Source organism: Procambarus clarkii, chromosome 39 (assembly GCF_040958095.1).
Source record: "Procambarus clarkii isolate CNS0578487 chromosome 39, FALCON_Pclarkii_2.0, whole genome shotgun sequence".
Classification (NCBI taxonomy): domain Eukaryota; kingdom Metazoa; phylum Arthropoda; class Malacostraca; order Decapoda; family Cambaridae; genus Procambarus; species Procambarus clarkii.
Window position 1 is genome coordinate 9,238,210 of NC_091188.1, and position 23,108 is coordinate 9,261,317.

Consider the following 23,108-nt stretch of genomic DNA (forward strand, 5'->3'; position numbering starts at 1 on the left):
GAACCATTTGTTAAATCCTTTAATACTATACTGTATTCTTGTAACGTATTGGAAAAATGGAGAAAAGGAAGAAAGTTTACAATGAGAAAAAATGGGTTAGAGAGTAGATAAAATAGGTAAGAGGTAGATATAAAGGGTAGAAGAGATAGAAGAAGTAGAATATTAGAAAGGAAGGAGGAGGAAAAAGATAAGAAGGAAGAAGGGCTGCCACCATCCAGTCAATACACAAGTTAATTATAAGACAAGGAATGGAACTTGTCTGTACCACAATATTATCTGATGCTATCAAGTAGCAATTGCAAAACATGTAAATCATAGTCAAGAATCTTTAAGTCATAATATATAGCCAGTAAACTTCAGAGTGCTCTCCATTCTAGCTTTCGCTATATTAAAGACCTGAATTCAAGATCTAGGAATCAGAATTAAAGACAATTTAAAAGTAAGTTAAGCCATTATTAATTCATTATTATATATTCATTCATATAGGTACATTATCATAATTCAACCATTTTCCTTGGATTATCAAATATCAACATTAATTCAGAATTAGTCAGCACACAAGAAACCGAGAGCAGCTATGGCTGACTACCCCTGAAAATCACATACCATATAACTTTGGGAAATGTCAAATACATCCACCTTACAATTCAACTTGCCAAAGTCTCTTGAGTACAGTATAAGATGGACATCATAAAGGAGAGGAAGGAGGGGGGGGGATATGGCTGGCAGTCCCCACTGTCCAGGCCTGGGGTAGACGTGACCCGAGGTGCTGGAACCCCTCTAGTGTAGTAAGGCTCATCTCTCTCTCTGTCAAATGTACAGTTCCTTGGATATTTGAGGGGGGTAACCATGAGCTAAACTCTACCTACCAGGAGATAGCCTCTGGCTATCTTAATACCACATCTAGACAGTGGTTTGCTTGATGGAAAGAACACAGCCATCCATCTGCATGTACAGTATCAGTTTAGTAGAGAGCGAGTTCACCTGATACGACCTGACCTCTGCTCAATCTGTGAATATTAACATGCGAAAGGTGTGACATTTGAAGTGCTAATAGCTGACAGCCTGGCGCCACCAATATCCTGTGTGGACTGACTCTACTTGTATCAGATATATTAAATACAACTATTTATGGTGTTAAATGCTAAATAGTGTATATAAATCTACTAGAGATGCATTTTCATGTGTAGCTTATATCTACACCAGTCATGACCTCGAACACTTTTGAAGAACTCTCAAACAATTCACTGGAAACAAATGCCGATATCGTTTTCATGTCCCCAGGGTATGTTCAACTCGACCAAAGTAGAAATGTCATACAGAGAAAGGGTTTCAAATTGTGGATCAGCCTCCTAAAGACTGTACTATAAAATATTGTACATTACCTCTATTTCTCCAATTTAGAAGAAACAACGAATTACAGTACTGTGGTTAATTTAATGAATACTAAGGAAATATCTGCCATTCTCCTCATCTTCAACCAATGGCCAATTCATGTTTGGTGCTGTTTTGCCAATCTTCTATTCCTGTTATTGATTGTCTTTTATATTTAAATGTACACTGAATAAATTACATTACAGTATTTAGTACTGATATTGAAATGTTTATTTAAGCTTAAAATTACTATTAAAAAATATATTAAAATATTTTATATTAAGTTTACATAAATTTCAGGGTAACAATAAATGTAAACATAATATTCATTCTATTCATATTCCAATTAATTCATAACTCACCAGCTGATATATTTGTAGAATATAATATAACCTGTTTAATTTCTTCATGCAGGAATGAACTAAATGCTGTACCACCCTGGCTGGTGTCAAGTACTGAAGTAATACTGGTAGACGTGAGTCACAACCAGGTGACATCCCTTCCTGCCTTCCTCACTTCAGGCCATCTTCGCCGCCTCCACACACTCTCTGTGCACCACAATAGTCTTACTTCCTTTCCCATGCCACAGAGAGCCACCATCGACCATCACAAGGAATCCAGCTGTGCTTATAATCCCACAAAAGGCCCTCACAGATCATCTCATCATTCCCAGAACTATAATTTCTCCCACAATTTACACGAGGAACCTCGTTTGTGTTCGCTTGAGGTTCTGTTCCTCCACCACAACAAACTGACAGCTTTGCCATCTAACCTCTTCTCATGGCTTAACAGGTGAGATGCCATATTCTAATGATTTACTAATGCACATAGTTACCTGATGTTGGTAAAAAAATTCTCCATACATTTTCAAGGCCTTAATTGCTAATTATTATTTTTTTACCTTAGGTGTGTCTCGCTATAAAAGTAGATCGCAGAGTTTTTGTAATACTATGGCTGGCTGCCTGTTTCCTAATCTTCTCAGGTTGAGGGTGTTGAATGTGAGTTCCAACCTATTGAGTGTGCTGCCTGGTGCCATTGAAGGCCGAAGTAACCGAGGAAAGTCGCCCACATGCGGAGAAGATGCCGGGAGCCCAAAAGTGACACTTTCTCTTCAAGAGCTATATGCTGCAGCCAACAGGCTCAAGGATCTTGCTTCACTACAGCACTGCCGAGCACTCCGTATCCTTCATGCACCCTACAACAGGATCAGTAACCTCCAGGATAGGTACATTTTGCTGGCCTTACTAATAAGTTCATTTGTTGTCATTTAATGTGATGTGCAGTTCTTTAGTACAATATTGTATTTTTTAAGTCTGCTCTTAAATTGTGTTGGCTGATTCTGTACTTTACAGTATACAAATGTATAGCTCATTAGCCAAACATTTAAGAACTAGATGAGAATTTCAGGACACCTCAAATTGCTGTTTGAAATTATAACCATTAGAGTTTCAAACTACTGAAGTAAAAGTTATATTTGAATCTACTAGGAAATTTCTTTCATTAAAGAAGTACAGTATCTGAATGTTTATCTTGGGAATTTGTAATTGCTGTCTTATAATTAATGACATTTAAAAGCTCATTTGTTGAATAATTTAACATACTGTATTGGCTAAGCATTCATGCAAGAGAAGTAATTGTTAGGCTTACTTATTTATACTGAAAGCAATCATTTGATGTGAATTTAAAAACCAAGCACCACAGACCAGGTAATTGCATGGAAAAACTGGCACAAGACAGGCTAGGGGGGGGGGGTAGAAAACTCCAAATTACCCACCAGGAATCCACAGGTAATCTTGGCATATTTATCTAAGTGATATCACAATGTAGCCAGATTTGTGTATTATTCTTATAGTCCAGATATATTTTTCTTATAACCAAATATTACAGTATTGGTCAACTATTATTAGGTTAAGCTTCTGTTGTTGCAGCCCTCAAGCCAGCACTGCCTGCTTGGCTAGCTTAGTTGATTGGGTATTATCTTCACAAATCTCTCAGATTTCCTCATGATAACCTCTACCTTTATATCAGCAAAATATTATACATAAACTATTCAGTGAGCTTTGTGAATGTTTTTTGCCATATACTACAATTCAATTTTTCTTTATTATGCACCCCATACCTATCCCGTGGGCCTTCGTTGTGATATACAGTAGTTGAATGTATCTTCTAATTTAGGCCTTAGATCAGGTATTGGGCCAGGTACAGATACAGAGGAACCTCTGGTGATGAGCAGCCCCCATCTACGAGCATTTCAGGTAACGAGCGAGCCACTCGCAGAAAATTTGTCTCTAATGACGAGCTTTCACACGGTTAACGTGAAAACCACGTGGTGTTTCCTAGCGTTCCCGCTGGTTCTCAGACGCCTCCGACGACTGTGTTGTTGTTTCGCAAGACGAGCATTTCACATGGCGAGCTCGGTGCTGGAACGAATTAAATTCATCAACCGAGGCACCACTGCATTAAGTTATGCAATATGTTTTCTCTAGAGTATAATTTGACAATCAAAATACTCTACATTCACATCCCAAGTTACTGTTTGGTGAACAGTGGTGAATTTCCCTTGAGAAATGGGGCAGTGCTGATAGTGTTTCATCTTCAGGAGATTCCAAGAGTTTAAACGATTTATCCAGAGAAAATCGATTCTTCTTACTGTACTTGCATATTTTTTAATTTATTTGTTAATATTATGCTAGTAAAGTAGTTCTAAAAATTGTATCCTGTGTAAGTGATGGAAAAAGAACTCCTGTCTGGAGCATTAGAATGCTTGTTGTTTACAAATTGGAGTTGTTTCAGGTTAGTGTGGTCTTGGGAGCTGCTGGAAGAGCTGGTACTATCTGGAAACCAGCTGACAGTGGTGCCTGCTGGTGTGTCTCGTCTGCGACGTCTCAGGGTTCTTAAAGTCCACTCTAATCCCCTGCAGTGTCTCCCTCGCCTTGCACATCTTTCAGCACTGAAGGTGATGTATGGTCTCATTCTGTCAGGATACAATACATAGCCTAGCCACAACCATTTCCCACTGCCTATTATGGTACTGTAGTAGGAGAAATTTAAGGGAAACTTGGTATTAACTGATGAATCTATGTAGGTTCAAGTATAAAATTTGTGGTGAACATTGGTTTGATATGTAATAATTCTTATTAACAGTAAGTAACTAGAATAATAAAAGGTTAGTAATCTAACAGCATAATTAAGCAGATAATTTAGGATTGAAACTGTGAGTAGACACAGCTAAGTAGAGTGGCAAATATTTTGTTTTAATTCACTATGTAATATTATGTAGGTAATTCTTTCTCTGTAAAATTTGTTGAAGGTAGTACTGTACAACATTTTATTGTACTGTATTTGATAAGATATTCCACAATTTAGAAGGGTTTTATAGATGTGGCATTTCTGCTCAGTTGAGTCAAACCCTGGGGGATATTAAGAAGATAAAGAAGAGCAACATATTTGACTCAGAAGGACAGAGATGTGGATAAATCAGATTGATCCATACTCCCTTTCTGAGGAAGCCCCAGATGCTCCCTGTAGCTGTCTCGCTGAGATTGATCCACTCTATCAGTCACATCAGTTGCACGAGTTCATTTGGTCTACTGGGAGCCAGTGCCCAAATCTGGCCTCCCTCACACGAGGTGTTGGGAGCAAATGATATTCTTCCACTTCATCGAGAAAGAAAGAAAAAACACCCAGAAAGACAGCGAAGCTTTACAGGCAACTACGCATTTCGCAAGACTCGAGTCACTAAACTACCAAATAACTCTCCCAATAAAAAAAAATAAAAAAAAAATGGCTAGAACCCATTTGCACGAAATACCACCAATAAGAGGCCCAGAGTTCGATGCAGCGTCAGTTATAAGATCAGTTCCTGTGCTGATGTATAGCCTAGAGCAATGCAGTAGCCTTTTGGTGCATCAGCTTGCAGAAAATTCTAGAGCTTCTAAGCTAAGTGCTGGCCATCATAGGATTCATCCTGTGGGAGCCTTTTTTTGCTAGTTTTTTGCTAGCTCCATTATAGTATTTTCTTCATGTGCCAGCTCTTGGTCCCATGATTTCTGGGCTTTTCAGGTTGTTTCATGTGGTGGAGTTGGTCAGTTCCTCTCCCCCTCTCTGGGGATTCAGGTTTACAGGCCGGGGTTCTTCCTCTCTCCTGCATCGGGTTATCTTGGTGTGAATGGCTTCAAGTGTGGTCAAAACGACTGCATCACTTCGGTGGGTTTGTCCACCTCTTCCCAGTTCCAACACGGGACTTGAAGGACTTCTGATTCATCCTTGACCTTTCTAGGCTGAACCGGTTTATCCCTTGCCCTCCATGTTCCAAATAACCCCAGGTTTCTCATATTGGAGGTAGACACAGAAAATCTCTGTGGACCTCCAGGAAGTGTATTGGCATGTCTATACACCCGAGGTTCTAACCAATCAGGTATTGGTTAGATTTTGTGGTGGGGTGGCAAGCTTACTGTTTTCAGGTTCAGGTTCTCCACTTTAGATTCAATCTGGCTCCAATCGTGTTTACATACTTAGCTTGAGTCGTAGTGGCGCCTCTTTGGTTGTTGGGGGTTCATGTTTTGGCCGATCTTGAAGACTGGCTGGTGTGGGCTCCCAGTAGGGCTGCCCATCTGCTAGTCAGGGATCTTGTTCTTCCCAGCTCACCAGGTTTCGGTTTCTGGTGAACTGGTGGAAGTCCCAGTTAGTTCCATCTTGGGTTTGGACTTGGCTGGGCCTCAAGTGGAATTCTTGGTCACATTTTCCTCCTCAGATGGCATTGAACTGGCTGCAGCACCACCATTTGTTGTTGATCAGCCCTGGGTAACTCAACGTTTGCTCGAGCAGTTGTGCGAGAGCGTGAACATTTTTTACATCTTTTTTACTCTAGGCAAGGTGTGGTTTTGGCAGTTCTGATTCATTTGGAGCAGCCCCTTTCACCATTGTCACGATTGTTGGGTGTGGGCCTGGAACTGGTACTCTGTTTTACTCTATAGTAATAATTCTCATTTATTAATGTTCATCACAAGAAATAAAACCCAAATACCTGTACTGTAATGTATAATATTTCTTTTAGTGTTAACTTAAAAGTAATTATAAAAATCCACTTCTACAACAATTGTATTAAGAATTAGCCCAAGATTTATCATATAAACAACCAACTATACACCTGCTAATAATCATTGTGCAACATAACTGTTATTTTGTGACTTGCCTGAGACAGTGCATACCAAGGAGCTTTGCAAGTATTCTCTTCCGTATACTGTACTGTATTTGTACATTAATTCTTTTTGCAAACATTGTTTTTAATGTTTGATAAGGAATCAGCATTTGCTCTAGTGATAAAAAATAACATTGCTATATTTGTAACTTCTAATCATTGCAATTATTGTGGATCATTTTAAGATTGAAGTGTTTATATTACTACATCTGGTGGACTGCCAACACAGGTGGTTGATGCTTCTCATTGTCAATTGGGCCGCATTGAACTGGAGGAGTTAGTGTCCCCTGGTTTAGTAGCTTTGGATATTTCTGGAAACACTGCACTCTCCCTTGACCACCATCAGTTCACCAAATGCAAGTAAGTAAAGATTCTTTCCATTCTTTTGCCTAAAGCTAAAACCAAAAGAAATTTGACTGTTTCTGAATGCTAGTTGGTAGAATGTCATTGCAAATCATAAGCCACATATTGATATTTCTTGAGGCTCATGCCAGTTTGTCATCAATGATGAGCTAATTGTGCTTGTTAATAACCAGGATAGTTGAAGCACCTGAAACATGAGAAAATCATGCCTTGTTGTTATCATACTCAAAGACATGATTATCATTATCCGGGCTTTTCAGTTCGTTAACAGGAAGCATGGCCAGGCTGTGAGAGCAGAAACTCTTGTTACCAGTAATTTATTTCTTTCCACTAATCAATTGAAACTCCTGAATATTGAGGGATGCTATTATCTAAAAGTGTAATATGCCATCAAACCACCACACTAATGCTTATTGGACAACAAATGATGTCTTAAATGTTTTGCTCACATTTCTTGAAACGGTAAAAAATTTCAGCATCACATACAATCTCACAAGTAATTATCTTAATTCTACTTATCTATCCCCAACCATCTCTTCAGATGTTACCTCTTTAATCCATTCAAAACTAAAGTGGGTAACCACTCTAAAACGTCTGTCTTAATTTATAAAAAAAGGCAGAAGTGTTTTAATGCCAGTGCCATTACTCTACAATAAATCTCTAGAACTACAAGTCTTCTCTGATATTCTTAAAAGGTCCACCATAACTGACTCTAGGGACACCAGCTTCAAGCTCAACAAGCTGCACTTAAGATAATACCTCCATGAAATTGCCTACCTGCCAAAGCTGTAGATACTAAGACAGTGCTTCAGTTTAAAATACAATTGGAAAAAGTCGTCAGGAATAATGGAGGGACCTTTCACAAGCTACCAACTTCCTGTTCCTTTAGAGTTCATTAGATATGGTGGGCCTAAAGCTAGTTCAGGTAAATGTGATGCCAGCTAGACCACCCATATCTAAGCAGTGTGTAAAGTGTGGAAGTACCGAAGCAGTGAGCACCAGTGGGACTGCTCAACAGAAGACGCCTCCGTGTTAAGTCTGGCAACTTGTCTCTCAGCAGATGACCACCTTGAACAAAATAAAGGATGTGCTAATTAGCAGATCCCACTCAAACATGCCTTGATAGTTTGAATTAATTACTGGGAATAACGATACAGTATATAACCAGTACATCTATACATTCTTTATCATTAAATTACCCAAGAGATGACTATTCTTATTGAGTCTTGACTATATTCCTGAAAGTAAAAAGCTTAATATTCAGTTTCTCGTAAACAAAAATTTTGAGCCTCGGTCAAACTGACTGTGACAAGCAACAACCCTCTGAAGCATAACCTGCCAAAGCTGATAAAACAATAGTGCTTAACTTAGATTGTAGTACTGTATCATATGAACTTAGAGTAAAATAATTAGTTTAAGGAAAAATGTTGGCTACTTGACCAGGGTGAGAGGAAAGTATTTGGAGATTGTTGAATGGAGGAATGTGCAGAAACACTGCTAACAAGGTTGCTGGCCTTGAAAATTTATGAAAATTTAAAAAATTTATGAATTTTTTTTCATAAATTGTCTGTGGTTATCAATCAGTGACTATGGAGGAGCAGGGTCTAGCCCTTTATATCCTATCCATATATATCCATATCCTAGGTATTTATATCTGGTGAGCTAATTACACCTTTCAACATTCAAATTCCCATTATGTTTTTTCTTAATGCTGTGGATGGAAGTTGTATCGACAACTTTTTTCTTCGATGCTTTCCACTTGCTGACCACTCGTGCAGAGTATTAGAATTTCCGTATAAATCTATAGCTCAGTGGTATATCCAGCTTACACCAGTGTCCTCTTGTCCTACCTCCTTTCATTTTAAATATGCTGCCTTTATCCACCTTGTCAATTCCTCTCAGGATCATTTATGTCATGATCATTTCCCTTCTGTGTCTTTCCTCCAAAAAAAACAAAAAAACTGGAGATATGATGACTAAAGTATCATCCCAGTAATTCAGATTTTATGTATGACAATAAATTATGATTACAGATCTAGAAGAGCAGTAAGTGTTGTGGATGTGACCAGTCGGTCAGGCCGCTCTCTACCCTTAACAAGACCACAAGCAAATTCCCAGTTAACTCGGCGCAGCGATGCTGGCCAGAGAAGCAATGGCCTCGCCAATGAGACTTCTTCCAATTTACCCTGGTCACTTGGTTTTGCAGAAGCCATAGGCAGAGATTCAAAGTAAGTCAGATACTAAAGTGATGTTAATTTTACAATTTCTAATTAAAATTGTTCCTGAATTTCATATTCTGATTGTCTCCTTTATATTTCCTTGAATTTACCTGACGGCCACTATTTATCTAGTGGCCTCAATGGGGACAGGAAGCCGGCGGTTTGTCAAAATTCTTCCCATTTGTCCTGATGAATTTTTTCGTGCTGATTTTAAAACTTGGCAGTGTTTTAGTATTTACAGCTTCAGCGGGTAGGGGTTTCCAAGGGTTTATAACCCTTTGGGTGAAAAAGCATCTCCTGTTTTCTGTCCCACATTGTGGCTTGTTGAGCATGAAACCGTTGCTCCTTGTTTGTTACACCTAACCTTTTGAAGAAGTTGTGTGGATCAATATCTTCCAAGTTGTTTAGAGTTAAAAGTTTCAATGAAGAGGACAATGAGATGGTTTGCAGTGTTGTTAGCTCTGTTGATCTAAACCTTTCCTGGTATGTATGGTGCAATCTTCATATGCCTTACATGTACAGTATCTTAATTCAAATTTAAGAATTCTGAATTTTTTCAATAACTTTTAAATTTCTAACTAATTTCTAACTCTTAAATGCAAACAAGATGCACCTATATATTTGAAATATTTTTTTAGTGCCACACACTTTGATTTTGAAAAAAAGGTGGTACAGATAAAAATTGCTGGCATTATTAGCAGTAGCAATACTGAGGTAATTGAAAGTTGCTTTACCAAAGAGAGATAAGTTAAATATCTAGTGCAGAATGCAACAAAATGCCCTCAGTAGCTCTTAGAGCTAAATGCTGGTCCAGCCAAGCCTTAGGACTTCTGAGACCTCATCTTTGCTTATCAGGAGCAAAACCAGAATCTGGCTCTCTCCCCCTCTCTATGAAACAAGAGAAACTTTGGGTTCGGGAATCAACCCGAAACCAAGAAACAATATCAATATAAAACATAAGCATAAAAAAGCAAGTGCAGTAACTACTTGAAGAAAATTGTGTACCTGAAGATAATTAGGCAAACGGTTGTTGCTATGGTGTAAACACCTTGACCATGATGCACCAGATCACCACTAGATGGCTATCCAGATTACTTAGGATATCGGCCTGCCCACTCCCTCACTCACAAGCTGCATAAACTGAACCTTCAACCCTGTGTAAGAAGGAAGGCATCTTGGATGAACAAATCCTGACCAAACAAACACCTAAACAATTACCAGAGGAATATGAATCTATTTTTGAGGTGGTATAAGCTTGCTGACCTAAGCTCCTACCATACACCACCAACACTGAATTCAGAGAACAGGCTGCAGAACAGACAGGAACACAGACCTACCATACACCACCAACACTGAATTCAGAGAACAGGCTGCAGAACAGACAGGAACACAGACCTGTAGGCAGGCCAGCTGGTAGCTAACCAAGAATACTTCCTTTGTGGTCACCGAGCCATGGGGTCTTGGCTGTCTTTAATGTTTTCTTTGGGGTTCAGTCAATACCAAGGGACTCACAGAGCTAACTACAGAGGCTACATAACTAGATAACTATAGGGCTTTGAATTTTACTAATGAGCTACTGTCATTCTGGCCTAGACTCCAGTACTTTCTAGAACCTTTTAAAACCCTGCAATAACAGCTTGATTCCTATAGCAGCAGTGAAGTATGCTGTCAAGCCTGACTGAATATTTCTGCCCAATGGACACAGCAGAATTGTTTTAAAACAGAATGAGATAGGTTAGGAAGATTTGTATTTATTCATGTAGTACTTTGTACTACCAGTAATTAATTTTGCTATTAATAAGCAGGAAACCTAAAGTTCATCATTATTATCATTTATGTAAAAGATTTTGTGTTCATGCAACTTTGAGTGTTATCAATGATATTTATTAGTTAAATATTACAAATATCAAGTGTTTCCAAGATGGAATTTTTTAAATATGAAGGGTAGAGAAAGTATAGATCAGGTATGTCTTCAGAGAGGTTCTGAAAACGTTGTGGCATAAAAGGAGAGCTGTTAGGTACTGTAAAAACTTTCTATATTGGTAATTGAGCAAGTGTAAGAGTTGGTGGAGTTGTATGAGTAAGACGGATATCATCATGACAACATTACTGTCAACCAACCAGGTATCAACCAGGTATGTGTGTGCGTGGATGGAGAGGTGAAGAGATTAAAACAAATGTGTAATGGAAAGCCCTGTCTTCCTGTGATATGATCACTATATCCAGTGTACATCAGTAAGCTATTAAATATTGCTATTTAACAATATGCATTTGTTAAATTCAACAAATGCATGTTGAATTTGTATTTGAATTACCAGTTCAAATTCAAAGAGGATAGGTTTACCGTCCAAATCTTCATGTAGCTTTTGACTGGAAAAAAGTGTTTGACCATTCTTTATGCTGATAAAACAAAATTGATGACTTACTACAAAGGGAAATTATTACAAAAATGATCTTTTTCTATTATGACAGGCTAACGATTGGACAGTTGCGGGTGCCAGATGTGGGTGGCTTAGGCAGTGTAGGTATAGCTGCTGTGGCTGATGGTGGCAAGGAAGTGGGGAGTGTTGGCAGTTTGCTGGCATTGCTTCCAACACTTTTACAAGAAGAATGTGCTTGCTCTCCCACACACACCTATGCTCTCAAGTATTCTCTTCTGACGGCTCTCAGGTGATTATCGCATTGTTTATTTCTGGGGGGAGCCCCGTCGGCTCCCCGGAGCTTTACCGGCTGATATGCTAATGTCAGACTTTGGCATCAGTCATGTGTATGGAGTTCTAGGGCCTACCGGGGACCACGAGCCAGAACCTGGCCCCCTCAGAGAGGCAAGGGGAGCAATGGCCTATAGAAACCCCCGTGTGGTTGGAAGCATTCTATGTCTGCCATCGACCGGGTCAAGCATCCAGAAAGGTAAGCATTCCAAAACAAACCCCTATTCTGGTGAAAATTGCTACCTAAGCCGAACTAGTGAATAGAACTCTTCAACAGAAAACACGGAAACTAGTATGACGTCATACGTCACCGCGCCGCTGTCTGCGCAGCTCCCCCCTCCCCGGGAGGGGGAAGGAGGAGCCCCAGACCTCCCACGCCGGCTATCCACCCATCAGTTCTTCGGCTGATGCTATAGGCAATGGTTATGTGCTCCGGCTCCAGTGGTTGTTTCAGCACTGTACCTAGAGTGTGGTGTCTGTTTTCTAGGTGGTGCGTGAGCCGGGTGTGATTCTTCAGTACTCGGGCTGCATGCGCCTAGGGTTCCCTTCCCTAGGTGCCCTGTAAGTACTGCCCTTGGGGCTTGGGGCCACCTTCCACAAGTTCCTTGGGTCCTGCCCCTGCTTGGCCGTTTACCGCTTGGTTTTCGGCCGCTCTTTGTGTGCTCGGGTGTTCTGTCTCCCTTGTTCGCCTTAGAGTAAGGGGCAGTGTTTGCACTGGTGGGGCGCGGGGTACTGTGCAGCTTGTCTTTACCAATCATAGCGGCCGGCTCTGTTCCGCTTGGGTACGCTGTCCTCTTGCGGGGTTTTCTTTTTCTTTTGTTTATATACCTGGTGGGGGGGTCTGCCTTCGTTCTTGCCCCTTGTGTCCCTTGTGTTCTGAGTATTTCTGGTGGTACCCCCTGCTAGGTCCCCGTGAGTGTACACGTCCCGGGGGTTCAGCTCTTAGAAAGTTGTTTGGTAGCTTGGGTGCCGGTTAGCAGTACCCTGCCTGGGATTACCTGAGCGCGAGTCCTCTTAAAGTAAACGCTCGGGACCCTGGGAAACCCCTGGGGGCGCGCGGGTCCGATGGATGTGACCCCAGAGCCCCCCCCTCGCTTCCAGCGAGTTTGAGGGTTGCTCTCACCTTTTGTCTCTGGGTGACTCTCTGTTTTGCCTCCGTCTGCTGCCTGTGGGGTCGGTGACACCTTCGACCCGGTGTCCTGCGAGTTTGGTTGCTCGTTGTGGCTCGGTTACCCAGTTGTGCTAACAAAGCGGGTGCGGGCAGCAGGGGCGTTGCACTTGAGCCTTGGTGGTGGCAACGTTCTCGTGGTTTCCTCCCCGGGAGCCCCGGGGCTGCCCCGTTGTATTTCGTTTTTCCCCTGGTTCACCCTTCCTGCCTGCATCCGGTTCCTTACCGTCTGTAGGTTCAGGGCGGGGTGTTTGGTGGTGTTGAGACTCGGGCAGTCTCGGGGAATTCCCCTTCCGGGGTAGTGACGGGGGCATTTGGGCCTGTTCCTCCAGCCGTGTTGTATGAGTCTGCCAGTGGGCTCCCTTCCTTAGTGTTTTCACGGCTGCCTCGGTTTTCTGGTACGGCCGGGGCTTTGGGGGAACGGCTCGGCCCCGGGGCCTGTCGTGTAGGTTCCCGGGGCTGGGGAGGGGCTGACTTGGGGGGGCCTTGGCCCCGTTAGACCCCGTGGGGGGTTTCATCCCCCTCTAGGCGGGGCTTGTGGTTACGCGGAGTGGGGTCTTTCCTCCCCACTCGCCGTACGTGCTGTTGGACGTCGGCCCCTCCCCGGGCTCGGTTCCTTGGCCTTTGAGTCGGTTGGTTCCGCCCTGTGGGTGGATGTTTCCTCCCCCGCTTTTTGGGACGGTGTTTTTGTCATGTTTCCCCGTTCGATGGGGTTCTGCGTGACTTCTGCTCTTTCTTCCTGCCTCTTCTGCAGCAGGAATGTTCTGCGTGTGTTCTTAGGCGTTGGTCAGCCTGTGTCCTGTGATGTGCTTCTTTGTCTCGGTCTGTTGCAGTTGTTCGTGCCCCTTGGTTCGGGTCCTGTTCTGGCGGCGACCCTTCCGCCTTCTTTGGTTTTCCTAGCTTGCCCTGCCGGTTGTTGTTGTTTTATTTTTTTTGGGGGGGTTCTTGCGATGTCTCGCGTCGGACCCGTCGTTTCTGAACTCCTGGCGGGCTTGCATGCTTCAGAGTTTTTCTGTTCGGCAGACGTTCCATCTCCTTGTGCCGCCTGGGTTTCGGTGGTCGCGCCCGAGATCTTCTCGCGGCTCCGCCTTTTTCCTGGGCTCGGGGGGGCCTTGTCGGGGCTGCTTATGTTCTGCCTCGTGGTCTCGCCTCCGGTTGGTGGTCGGGTGGCTTCGTGGTAGGTGTCCCACCTGCGTGCTTTCTTGGCGGCAGTATGGGGTATTTTGGCGGTCCTTCCTTTTCCTGTCCCTTCTTCGGTGGGTCCTTCTTGTTGGCTTGGTTTACTCTCGGCTTGGTTTTCTAGTGGGGGTTGGGGGCCGTCGTCTTGCCACATACTGTCGCCTCTTTTCGTGCGGCGCAGGCGGAGCCGCTTCAGCTTGCTTTCGGTCTTGGTGTTGCTTCTGCACCGTTAGTCAGCTGTCTTGTGCGTCATTTCACCTCCGGCCTGTTCGTGCGCCGCTTGCACCATCCTGGTCTCTGGTCAGCGTGCTCTGTCTTCTCCTCGGTTGGTAGTGCCCCTTCGGTTCCGGTGTGTTTTTTCGTCGGCTCTTTCCTTTGGGCCTTTGCCTCTGGGGGTCGGTTCGCTGTGTTTTCTTGCTCCTTCGGTTTTAGCGTTTTGGTTGTTTGATGGCAGCAGTCTCCATCTTTTCTGGCGCGGGGTGGGGCTGCTGCATTCTGGAGGGGTCCAGGGTTTGTTGGTGCTTTGTTGGTCGGGCTGGGGGTGTGTCGTTTTTGTGTTCAGTGGCGGCCCTCTGCTGTTGTTTGCGTGCCACGGCGTTTGGGTCCGGAGCGCGTTTTGCGTTGATCCGGTTCTGTTCTTCCCGGTTCGCGGGTGATGGTGTCCCGGGTGGTCAGCCGTGTTCTTGCGGCTAAGCTGCCTGTGTTCTTCCCTCATGCCTGTGGCGTTCGTGGCTTCGCTGCTCTCGCTGCCGTCTGGGCGACGTGGCCTTGCAGTCTTTCGGGCATGGATTTTTGGTGTTCGTGCAGGGGCCTTGCTGCTCGTGGTTCTCGTGTTGTTCCCGGGATTTTCGGGGCTGTGGCGCCTTGGGTTGGCGTTTGCTGCCGGTTGTCTCGCCTCCTTGGGGGGTGCGTGGTGTCCGCCTCCCGGTTTTGTCCCTTTGACCTTCCTCTGTGGGTAGTTAGCTCCGGGGAGCCGACGGGGCTCCCCCCAGAAAACCAGCGTTGAATGTAATGAAACGCCATTTTCTGGGTGAGACCCGGAGGCTCCCCGGCAACCCTCCCTCCCTCCGGTCGGCGTTTTTCGCGTGTTTTGACATCCAGCCTCAGAACTGATGGGTGGATAGCCGGCGTGGGAGGTCTGGGGCTCCCCCTTCCCCCTCCCGGGGAGGGGGGAGCTGCGCAGACAGCGGCGCGGTGACGTATGACGTCATACTAGTTTCCGTGTTTTCTGTTGAAGAGTTCTATTCACTAGTTCGGCTTAGGTAGCAATTTTCACCAGAATAGGGGTTTGTTTTGGAATGCTTACCTTTCTGGATGCTTGACCCGGTCGATGGCAGACATAGAATGCTTCCAACCACACGGGGGTTTCTATAGGCCATTGCTCCCCTTGCCTCTCTGAGGGGGCCAGGTTCTGGCTCGTGGTCCCCGGTAGGCCCTAGAACTCCATACACATGACTGATGCCAAAGTCTGACATTAGCATATCAGCCGGTAAAGCTCCGGGGAGCCTCCGGGTCTCACCCAGAAAATGGCGTTTCATTACATTCAACGCTGGTTTTTTTCAGCTTTACACAACAAATCTGAATCGTACATATTACTGTATACCTAAAGTTCAGCTTTACTATGCCTAAAGAGCGTTCAGAGAGATTTGGATGTTTAATACACTTTTCTGGGTAGCTTTAATAGCTTCCTGGTGCATTGACTCATACCACAGACATTTGGATTTGTGCAGATCTACCAGACACCAGGACCAGAATCTGGTGTGCTCACAGAGGTAAGAGGAGCATGAAGGATCTAAGATTAACACAAAACCTAGTAAAACCCACCTAGAAAGTACAGGCAAAGTAAAAAATATACAGTATCTTGATTAGAGAGACAAAACATGAAAAAAAGTAAAGTGGTAGTTGACAAAATGTCAATAAACCATGTGCAAGTACACATGTTCACCATCAGATGGTAGCTCTGGCCACCCACAGGAAAGAATGGCGAGTATAAAAATATATAATAATTCACTGTTGGGGGACAGGAAGCCAGAGTGTATTCATACATGTTAGGTTTTTTATTGAGGTCCCCTTCCATCAGGGTCGAATTACTGGATGCAGGGTCGCCCAGGATGTAACCCCACAACAAGCTGACTAACTCCTGAGTACCTACTTGCTGCTAGGTGAACAGAGGCATTAGGTGAAAAGAAATGTCCCCAACCATTTGTCCCGCCGGGATGTGAACCTGAAATTCTCGATTGTGCGGTGAGAACAAACCCGACTGTACTACCGGGACCCTTGCACAGTATGAGGAGCTACTGTTTAATAAAAATATGTAGTTTTTGCTTCAATTGTACTTTCTGAATGGTTTTGTTCAGCTTTGGGGAGTTCTCAAGATTGCCATGCTTACCCTGCCTTTATAAGAAAACTTCAGATTTGTGTTTTGGTATTTAGCAAGACAATACAAGCCCAGAGGCCTAGTAGTGTTTGGAATGTCACTGTGGTAAGAGCATATGCACTTGAGAGCTACAGAGGGCTATGCCAGAAAGACCATAGTGTATACTTAAACATTTTTGTCCATACAGTAACTACAAATCGAAAATTTTCATTTTGTCTTTAAACATTTTCTTCACTAATATAAAGCAGTAGAGTATTTCATAATAACTGGAGCTCCACTGCACAATCATTAATTGTACCAGTTAATGTGAATAGTACAAGCAAATAATCCAACCCACACACATGAAAATGAAAGTGACGAAGTTTCGGTTCATCCAAATCAAAACCGAGGGAAGAAATAGGAAGTGACCAGTAGAGAGCAAGAGATGAGGGGAGAGGAAGGGTGGTGAAGTAGATGATGAATGTCATGAATTAAGAGTTAAAGGCAGCTCATGAGAAGAATAAGAAAAAGTAAACCAAGTAAGCAGAAAAGGGAAGGAGGATAAATACAGGAAAATAAATAAAATAGAACCATATAAGTAACAAAGAGATAGGACAGAAAAAGCAGGAGAGAACAGAGGGACAGATAGCCAAGTCAGATTTTGCTTGGCAAGATAATTAGAGCATTTAACTATGTACTCTGCTGTTCTGAGAAAGGCATCAAAGTTAGGAGTAAGATTCATGTTATGCATATTGTGTATGAGGTGATTCAACAAGACGGTGTCTATTGAGAGTAGAGGCAGGAAGAATTATTTTGGAAGACAAAGCTGTAAGATGATTTCATAAACAGTATATGGGCTAAGTTGTTTTTTAAGCCATGTCATTGTGAATTATTCTCTTCATATAAGTAATAGATATACACAAAGAGATCACATTAATGTGATGTATCAATGAGAAAATTGGTAAGAGCCATGAGAATGATTTGAACCTTTGTTCTGGGTACTCCCAAGCACATGGCTTAGACCACTACACCATAACATGGTAAAAGCAAATGCGTAAAAACGTGATATGACTTCAGTTGGAGTCTCAGGATCCCTAGAAGATTTGGTTGAATCCCAGGTTGCATTGCTTTTGACCATCTTATGGTGTAGTAATAACTGTAGTGGTCTAAGGTGTCTGCTTGGGAGTACCTAGAGGATAGGTTTGAATCACCATCATGGCTCTTATTGATTTCTCAATAATAAGTACAGTATATTGCTTGAAATTACCTGACTGCCACTATCTCTTGGTTGCTACTATATCCATGTGGTTACACATTCCTTTACTAGCCAGACCCAGTTAACCTGACTTACAAAGTAATGTGCTCGTTATCCACAGTGCCATTTAAATTGCAAATTATCAGAATTAATATAATGTAAAATGGGTTTAAGAAGCAAGATTTTTTTTAATGACATTTTAACAATTTTTAAATCATGGGACTAATAGGCAGCTGCGGTCCCAGGGTGTCACGCTCCCAAGTGCTGTGTGCGCTGCTCATCTGGAGGCTGATGCTACCCAACCTGGACAATGGCCTGTCTTACGATTGTGTTGTTATGGTTCTGTTTCTGCCACTGTCACCACCACCCATGGCCAGCCTGTAGTTCTCACTACCACTTCAACAAGAACACCTCCTGTATGTTATTGTATTGAATGCACATTAATCATTATAGACAAACTGCAATATATTGAAAAACTAGTATGTTAAAAGCATGTTAATTCAAGGATTCATTTTGTTTGTGTTATTTCAACAGAGTTCAGCAAAAGAGTGTATTGAGGGAATGAAGTGTGTTCTGGCAGATGCTGCCACTCTTCCCGATCCCCATACAACAGAGCTTCATCTTGGACCACATCACACGGCTGTTGTTATTGCTAGTTCGAGGTATGTCTCGCACATCTCTCGCCATTACATAGATTTTATAGATAGTTTTATAGTTTTATAGATATAGAAAATGCTTGAAAGTACAGGCATACCTCAGTTTAAGAGTTTAATTTGTTCCTGGAGATGCCTCATATTCCGAAGCTAATTTCCCCATAAGAAATAATGGGAAATGAATTAATCCGTTCCTGACTACCCCAAAAACCCCACATCAAACTAAATTTTTATACCTAATTCATCTAAATAAACCTACAAAACTATGTTCAAGTTATTACTTATCTTGCTGTTGAATGCTGTAGGCGTATGGAAGATGGTGAGGAGGGGGGGAGGAGAGGAGTTACTGTTTGGAAGGGGAGTCCCCTTCCATTATCACATCAGGCAGTGAGGACCTTTCTGGTGTGCTCTCCCTGGGACGTTTTATCTGAGTGCCACTAGATCCTGGTTGAGGCTCACTGCTCGATTTCCTCACCACAAATCTGTCCATGGAAGCTTGCTTTTCCCTTCTTTGCAAGCTGTCTCTGTAGTAAGGCATCACATTGTCATTGAAAAGATTAAGGCAAAGGCCTACTACAGCTTTCTCTGGGTGAGTCTTTTCAACAATTATTTGAATCTCTTCCCACATCTGACACACCTTAATTACTGCAGAAGGGACATTTGCTACTGCCTCCTCCTCCTCTGTAGAATCATCCGCTGCGTTGTCTTGCTGTTCCTGTTGAAGGGCTTGGAGTTCTTCAGTGGTCAGTTCTTCGTTGTGTTCTTCCACCAACTCCTCCACATCATCACCATCCAATTCCAAGCCCATTTGCTGGCCTAGAGTAACAATTTCCTCAACAATAGGCGCATCATTTAGAGGCTCAAACCCCTCAAAGTCTAGTTCTCTCACACATTCAGGCCACAATTTTCTCCAGCCAGAGATCAGGGTTCTTTTAGTCACTTCTTGCCAGGCTTTGTCAACGAGTTTTAAAGCACTACAAATGTTAAAATGGTGTTTCCAGAACTCTTTGAGGGTGAGGTTTGTGGCTTCAGTCACTTCAAAACATTTCTGGAAAAGTGCCCTTTCATAAAGTTTCTTAAAATTCGCTATGATTTTCTGGTCCATAGGCTGAATTAGAGGAGTGGTGTTAGGAGGAAGGAATTTAACTGTGAGGAATTTATTGTATCTGGGCAACAAATCATCTTCCAAGCCTGGAGGTTGAGCAGGAGCATTGTCGAGGAGAAGCACGACTTTGAGTGGCAAATGTTTCTCCTGCAGATATTTTTCTATGGCAGGGCACAGCACTTCATTCACCCACTCCGAAAAAATAAGCCTAGTCACCCATGCTTTTTTATTAGCCTTCCACATCACACACAAATAGGGTTTCTGCACTTTATACTGTTTGAAAACCCTTGGATTTTCAGAATGATACACTAGCAAGGGTTTAATTTTCAAATCGCCACTCGCATTTGAACACAGCACAAGCGTAAACCTATCTTTCATAGGCTTGTGTCCGGGCAAGGATTTTTCCTCCTTGGTAATGTATGTCCTCTTAGACATTCTTTTCCAAAACAGTCCTGTTTCGTCACAATTAAACACTTGTTGCGGTAGGTATCCCTCAGCCTCTGCAAACTCTTTAAATTCCTCAATAAATCGTCCAGCGGCTGGTTTGTCTGAGCTGGCTGCCTCCCCATGCCTTGTAACACTATGGATACCACTTCTCCTTCTAAATTTTTCAAACCAGCCCCTGCTTGCCTTAAACTCTTTCGTATCTGCATCACTCGTTGCAGGGGTATTCTTTAGAAGGTCTTCGTGCAATACCCTGGCTTTCTCACAAATAATAGCCTCCGAAACACTATCACCCCTTAACTCCTTGTCGTGTATATAAATTAATAACAACTTTTCCACTTCTTCAAGTATTTGTGGTCTTTGTTTCGTTATTGTTCTTACTCTTTTTGCCACTTTAGCACTCATAATCTCATTTTTCTTCTTAAATATAGTGCATATTGTTGATGTGGCTTTGTTGTACTGCCTACAAAGTTCAACAACACGTGTATCGTTCTCATGCTTCCGAATGATCTCTTGTTTCTCCTCTATTGTCATCCTCACATGGGCTTTCTGGCCTTTATCCTTGCCACTGGCTTTCTTGGGACCCATGGTGAGATATATAATAACAAATTGTACTGTATAGTCAAATCACCAAAAATCCAACAAAACACAGAAAATCCGGGAGAAGAATTGATGTGGGGTAGTCACTGGGCACGAGACAATGGTAAACTGAGGGGCGGAGGGGCAGAGGGGTGACGATCGCCGAACCACCACGCGCTAGGTCGCCCTGTACGTGTATCAACAAACTCGCGTCCCGAGGTAACCCTCGCGTTCAAGAGACATATTTTCCGAGGAAATCCTGCTCGTATTCCGAAAAACCCGCATACAGGTTCACTCGCATTCCGAGGTACCACTGTATGTGCAGAGGCTTGATATTTAACACGTTCAAAGATTTCAGAAAGGGAGCAGAGTGGTGTCTGGGACTGAAATTGTTCTAATTGCTAATTTTTGTTGAGTAATTTGGGGTTGGAGGTAACAGAGAATGGTAGATCCCCAGGTACAGATACCATAGGCGAGATATAGGAAAGAGTGAATAATACAGTAATTTGGGAAGAGCAAGAAACATAGTACAGTGGTTCCTGAGCGTATGAATTTAATCCGTTTCTAGAGACAGTTCGTAACTCTTATACAGTAACATCAGGCAGTGATGACTTCTCTAGGTTATTCTCTCTGGTACGTTTTGCCTGCATACCTCTAGGACCTGCGTGTGGCTCACTGCTTGGTTTTTCTCACTAAAAATCTATCCATAGAGGCTTGTTTTTCCCTACGTTGTAACACTTGTCTATAGTGAGGCATCACAGTGTCGTTAAAAAGGTTTGTTTCATGATTGTTGATGTGCCTTTTGTCACTTTAGCACTCATAATGTCCTTTTTCTTGTCAATTACAGTGCATATTGTTGACACAGATTTCTTGTACTGCCTAGCTAGTTCAACAACCCATGTACCATTTTCATGTTTCCAAATGATCTCTTGTTTTTCCTCTATGGTCATCCTCACATGTGTTTTCTTGGATTGAACCTTATCACTGGCTTTCTTGGGACCCATTGTAAAATATATAATAATAACTTTCATGTTCAAATACCCAAATATCAGAAAAACGCTGAAATTCTTTACAAAGAATTCAAGCACGATTGTCACTAGGCGGGAGGCACTGGTAAACTGAGACGTGGTCGCCGTGCCACCATGTGCTAGGTCGGCAATATGCGTATCAACAAATTACGTTACCCGAGGCAAAATTCATAACCCGACTTGGATTTTACAAAGAATTTGGGCTTGTAACCCGAAACTTTCGTAAAGAGGGATATTCTCGCGCGAGGTGTCACTGTACCTGACTTTGGAGAGAATGCCTACTCTTTTAGAAACTTTTTTTTAGTTATATATTGTGTGGTAATGGCAATTTAGTTTGGCAATGTGAACACGAAGCAACTTCCCTTGTTCTCCGCTTGTAATTTGGGTATTGTTAATTCCTAGATTAATTTGATTGTTGAACTTGTTACCAATCAATATGTAAAATGTCATGTCTGGGTTAAGAGCAAGTTTGTTAAGTCAACCACAAATGGATTTTATTTAGTATGTTTAAAATAAGTAGGTTAGCATGTGAGAAAATGAAGGTTGTATCATCAGCAAACAAAATTGGCCTCAAATATTAAGTGGTATTTAAATTATCATTAATATATATGAGAAAGAGGAATGGACCAAGTATACTACACTGCAGAATGCCAAGTGTTAAATGGCAGTGAGAGAAGTCGCATTGTTTGCTGAAGCATACTGCTGCCTGTCACTGAGGTAAGATTGCAAGCACTGTACTGAAGTGAGTGACCTCTGACTCCATAGTGTTGGAGTTTGAGAAGAAGGTTATTGTGGTTAAGTGTCAAAAGCCTTGTGCAGGTCAACAAACAAACCTATAGGTACTCATTTTTGTCAAGGTTGCATGTATTAAATTAAGCATATTTATAAGAACATCGGTTGGTGCTTTCATGGGGCCTGAAGCCATATTGGTTTGAACTATTTAGTTCAAACCAAGATGGCTTCAGGCCCCATAAAAGCACCAATGTTCTTATTAATGTTTATTTTTATCAAGGCTGCATGTATTAAATTGAGTACCCAATGAGTGTGTGCTAATCTAGAAAGGAACAGAGCTATTCATAAATTAAAATCTCTTAAATTCTTTTATGGGGGCAGGATTGATATTGATCTAAAATTGTTGATTTCAAAGAGATCTTCACTCTTATAGATTGGGATAAGGCATTTTAAGAGCATCTGGGAAGGCTCGGAGCTCTAGTGATTTGTTGTCGAGCAATGATATTGCAGGAGCTAAAAACTTTTAGAGGCCTTTTTATAGATTAGAGTATATTGCAGTACTGTACATACAGTACTTGATATATGCATGATGCTGAAGTGTAAGCATTGATGCCAACAATATTTGTTTAATTTTTTAAAATTGAAAGTTGCTACATGTAATAAGGTTATCATCAAAACATTGAAATAACTCTGTAACAAACATCATTAAGTATCCTCTTGTGATCTGCTTGTGACTTAATGT

The 23,108-nt window shown here is 42.3% G+C and overlaps 1 protein-coding gene across 1 annotated transcript in view; it reads left to right on the forward strand.

Moving 5' to 3' along the window:
• The window catches only part of Phlpp (PH domain leucine-rich repeat protein phosphatase), a 75,000-nt gene that overhangs the window by 48,665 nt on the left and 3,227 nt on the right, over window positions 1–23,108 (forward strand). The window contains exons 9-16 of the mRNA XM_045746169.2: window positions 1,789–2,166; window positions 2,357–2,599; window positions 4,168–4,330; window positions 6,804–6,934; window positions 8,971–9,165; window positions 11,629–11,826; window positions 18,055–18,241; window positions 18,360–18,487. Coding sequence (XP_045602125.2) covers window positions 1,789–2,166; window positions 2,357–2,599; window positions 4,168–4,330; window positions 6,804–6,934; window positions 8,971–9,165; window positions 11,629–11,826; window positions 18,055–18,241; window positions 18,360–18,487 — 1,623 coding nt within the window. The remainder of the gene's footprint in view (window positions 1–1,788; window positions 2,167–2,356; window positions 2,600–4,167; window positions 4,331–6,803; window positions 6,935–8,970; window positions 9,166–11,628; window positions 11,827–18,054; window positions 18,242–18,359; window positions 18,488–23,108) is intronic.